This window comes from Myotis davidii, unplaced genomic scaffold (assembly GCF_000327345.1).
Source record: "Myotis davidii unplaced genomic scaffold, ASM32734v1 scaffold1286, whole genome shotgun sequence".
Classification (NCBI taxonomy): Eukaryota; Metazoa; Chordata; class Mammalia; order Chiroptera; family Vespertilionidae; genus Myotis; species Myotis davidii.
Genome location: NW_006296619.1, coordinates 215487 through 220122, shown reverse-complemented (window position 1 = coordinate 220122; position 4636 = coordinate 215487). Strand labels below are relative to the sequence as shown.

Sequence of the window (4636 nt, the reverse complement as noted above, 5' to 3'; positions counted from 1 at the left end):
GGGGTGGGGTGGGCTTGAACAGAGATATAACCAGGACAAGGGCCTTGTCTTGGAGTAGTCCGGGCCCCGCCTCCTAATTTGGTACCTGCATCACCAGAGTCCCGAGATGTCGGGGGTGCTGAGTAGAAGTTAGGAGTGCCGAGTAGACATTGGGAACAAAGTTCCCTGGGTATTTTCAGGAGGAAAAGCTATCAAAGCGGATCTGGAAGGTGTCCTGGAGTGTAAGAGTGTGCATTCATTCGTCCTACAAATGTGGAATACCTACTATGTGCTGGTTCCTGTGCAGAGATGAGCAAAAATCTTTCCAGTTGGGGACACAATTTGAAATGAGGTCTGGAAGGATGGAGAACAGAGGATTTCCCCCAGGTCGTGGGGAATGCCAGGGTGTTTTCAGGACTGGGTGGAGCCAGGAGATAGAAGGGGAAGGAAGAGCAACCCTGGTGAAGAGGGTCTGACATCCCCCAGACTCTGCCCTTCTCAGAAGTGCCCCTCGAATGTGCAGAGTGGGGAACAGGCTTGAGGAGGGTCACGGGGGCTGGTGGTGGCGAGGGGGCTGCTACCCTCAGCCTTTGAGAGGAAGGCGGTCTCAGATTGGGGCACCTGGAGCAGACACAGCCCAGAACTGAAAGCTCAAGGTTGGGCAGAGGGTCTTCCAGCCGAGTGGGAAAGAGCTAGGAACTGTTTTTGGTATTTATCCCACTGGCACCATTGGGTGCCAAGCAGTTTACACATTAGTCTTTTCATCTCATTGTCACTTACCCCCATTTTACAGACGAGGAAGTTGAGGCTCAGAATCACTTGGTTGTCAGGGTCATCCAGTAGGGAGTGGAGGGGCTGGGATTTGAGTCCAGGTGGATGGGGCTCCAACCCGCAGCTTCTTTCAGGGGCCTCTCTGCTTTCATTTTCTGTTCCTCTGAGTCAGGTAATTTCCTTACAGGCCTCAGGAAAGAGCTGTGTGTCCTTGCTTGGGTTTCCACATCCTCGGGCTTGGGGAAAGTTTTGGCAGAACTCACCTAGAAGAGTGTTCTAGGAAATGTCTATCCCACAGCATCTCTGTTCAACCTTGGCCTTCATTGTTTCCAAAGAGTCACAGATCATATTGGAACTAGGCCTTGGATAGCAGATGCTTCTGGTTTGGGGTAAATGATAAATGAGGGTCAGATACTTTGGACAGAAGTAGTTTGTTGGCATGAACAGAGATGGAGTATGGGCTGAAACCTAGGAAATGGGGAACGGGTATGTTTATACATTGGGGGGCAGATGAAGTTCAGCTGGTCCACAGTGCTAAGGGACCCCTCCTCATGGAGGGGCTGTGGGAAGCTTTCTCCCTGCTTTTGTTTACACCAGGGTCTGTCTCTCAGCCTTGTCACATTGACATTGTGGGCTAGATAATATTTTGTAGGATGTTAATGAGCATCCCTGGCCTCTGCCCACTAAATGCCAGTAGTATCCTCCATTGTGTGTTCCAGAAGATACGACCTGCCCTTGAATGTCTTTTAATCTTTAAATGGTTCCACCCACCAAAGGTCTGTTGTCCCACAGGATGAACCCCAAAAGGGAGGGGGCTCCTTGGTCAGATAAGATTGAGAAGCACTCTATGTCGTGGGCTCACATCTTGGAGGTTCATGACACAAAATGGCATATCAAAGACTTGGGAAGTCCTGCCGTAGAGAAATCTGCTTAGCCTAGTGTTTCCCATTGCACTTGACCGTGGTAACCGTTAACCTTGCAGGAGACACACTGTGCACATTTGCTCTGACTGGGCCCTCTGCCTTGGTGCCTCTCCCCTTCTCTGCAGGGTGGGCTCCTTTAATTCCCCATGATCCAGCTCAGTGTCACCTTCTGCAAAGTCTTCCTGCTGTCCCCTCCTCTCCTTCCCCGTTACTGTCCACATCACCACACCCCTGGGTCCTCCATTGCTCCTGTGAAGTTCTTGAGGACTGGGCCCTGTCTTAGTCAGGTGTTAGCAGAGGATGCCCAGGAAGGGCTGCTGGGAGAATTCAGCGATGTCCAGGTGACTGGGCCACGTTGCTAGGAAGGTGAGTCACTCCTGTGCCCTGTTTCTCTGCATGGCGTGTAGACTTCTGCTTTGCTATGGTCTGAGTCACCTTCCTCCCTCACCCTGGGATGAAGGGAGGAGTCTGCTAGGCACAGGGTGATGTCTCTGCTGCTGTGAGCATGTAAGGACACACTGTCACGCTGGACACGAGTGGATGCTAGGCAAGCAGTAGCAGAATTACAGTTATGAAGTAGCCATGAAAATCATTTTATGGTTGGGGGTCACCACAACATGAGGAACTGTCTTAAAGGGCTGCGAGAACCACTGGACTAGAGGATGGAGGTTAAGTGCCTTGGTTTTAGGAGAAACGACTCCTAAGAGAGTTGACTCCCAAGTTCTAACATCTGGAAGCAGTGACCTTCCTTTTCCCTTCCCCTGGCACCTCCAGAGCTGTGTGAGGCTAACACGGGCTGTCACTGAAAGCACGTAGCACCGGCCTGGCACATACTAAGTGTGCTCACTAAATGGGAGCTCTGACTTTGCCAGCTTCTGCCCTGTTTGGGACTTGGGACAGCTTGTGCTGGGGCAGGGGGAGGTGGCTGAAGTAGGGGAGACGAAGCCAACTGCCCCCCTCACCCCCGCCCCTCAGGAGCTGGAGGAATTTCAGAAGGACCTTCCCCAGTACCTGCGGAACCTGTCCAGCGATGACGCGGACGTCCTGGTGTGGCACGCTCTCCTTCTGCCTGTGAGTGTCCGTGGGACCCTGGTCCTGGGTTGGGATGACTTAGGCCAGGGGCCTGGGCAGGGATGGTTAGGACTGGGCAAGAATTTTCCCTGCCTTGGAGTCCCTTTTTCACTGCCTCTGCCATTGGTAGAGGGGTCTCCCTCTGGATTGATTGCTTCCGAGGTTGAGGTAGATACCCTTTAGTTCAGGAGTCCTCAAACTACGGCCTGCGGGCCACATACAAATACAAATATTGTATTTGTTCCCGTTTTGTTTTTTTACTTCAAAATAAGATATGTGCAGTGTGCACAGGAATTTGTTCATAGTTTTTTTTTTAAAACTATAGTCCGGCCCTACAACGGTCTGAGGGACAGTGAACTGGCCCCCTGTTTAAAAAGTTTGAGGACCCCTCCTTTAGTTCATCCCAGCTGTTGCAAATGGTAAGATTTTATTCTTAAGAAAAGATTCTTGGACCTTTGTCAGGGGCTAGATATAAACTTCTTGTTTCCCACAGTTGATCGAGGGTAAAGAGTAGTTCCCCAAATTATGCCAACCTCAGAGCGTTCTCCAGACATTTGTTATATCAAAGCGGACGGTGAAGCTGGCATCTACACAAGTGGCATCGGTAAAAGAACGCATTTCATCAGTGTCCTGAAGGGGTCAGAGGTAATGGACACAAAAATGAGTCAGTTGGGCGGAGAATATGTTCTGTAGGAGGCCATTCTCCAGCAGTGTTCGTGCCCAATTACATGGAGTAGTGTTGTCCATATTTCAAAGCTCACAGATAAGATGCAGAAGTCATTCAGCCTTCTGTGAGGCCACACCCTTCGCCTTGTCTCTGCTTCCTGGCCCCAGCCCTTTCTTGTTATTCAGGAACATAAATGCTGACACATTTTATCTGCCCAGTAGTTGCCTCATCTCTTATTTCAGACACATGCAGGACCACTGTGGCTTCTGTTTTGCCTTCTGCTAAGGCAGAGGAGTTCTCTTAAAGCCCTGACTGTGCTTAAATGTGTATGTCATTCTGTCCTTGTCCTGTCTTCTCAGTAGCAAAGGTTCTGAAAGGTCTGGAGCTTTGGCACCAGCCTGGCCTGGAGTCACCGAAGTTCTGGGGTTCCTTCTGTCTCGGGGTGTAGCGCAGTGTTCATGTGTGGAAATAGAGTCCACATTTTGCTTAAGCATTCATTCGTAGATGGACGTTTGGGTTGTTTCCACGCAATGAATAATGCAGCTGTGAATGCGGGTGTGCAAATACCTGTTTGAGCCCTTGCTTTCACTTCTTTTGAGTATATCCCCAGAAGTGGAATTGTTGGATCATATGGTAATTCTGTTTAAATTTTTGAGGAACCACTGTACAGGTTTCCACAGTGGCTGCCCATTTTACATCCCCAGTCCTCTGAGTTTTACGGTTTCCTCACTTTTTCCATTTCATCCCCCCCAACTATGGTGTTCCCCTGTATTTGCTAACAGCTCCTAAACAAAGGACGTGTGTCCTTCTCTCCTGTAATTCTCAGGAAGGCTTTAAAACTGAGATGACCATTTGCGACAACATGGATGAACCTTGAAAGTAGACGGAGAAAGATACTGTATGATCTCATGTCAATGAGGAATCTAAAAAAAATAAGTAAAAATAGAAAACTCCCAAACTCCCAGAAATAGAGATCAGACTGTGGTTATCAGAGGCAGAGGGTGGAGGGAGGGGGAGATGAAGGAAAGGGGTCAAAAGATGCAAATTTCCAGTTATAAGGTAAATACATGCTAGGGATGAAATATATAATGTGATGATCATAGCTAACACTACTGTAGGTCTATAGGAAGGTTGTTTTAAGAGAGTAGATGCTGCCCTAACTGGGTTGGCTCAGTGGATAGAGCGTGGGCCTGCGGACTGAAGGGTCCTAGGTTCGATTCCAGTC

At 49.4% G+C, this 4636-nt stretch overlaps 1 protein-coding gene across 1 annotated transcript in view; it reads left to right on the top strand.

Moving 5' to 3' along the window:
- UBE2L6 (ubiquitin conjugating enzyme E2L 6) overlaps positions 1-4636 on the top strand; it is a 12324-nt gene that overhangs the window by 4716 nt on the left and 2972 nt on the right. The window contains exon 2 of the mRNA XM_015569347.1: positions 2649-2744. Within this exon, the coding sequence (XP_015424833.1) occupies positions 2649-2744 (96 nt within the window). The remainder of the gene's footprint in view (positions 1-2648; positions 2745-4636) is intronic.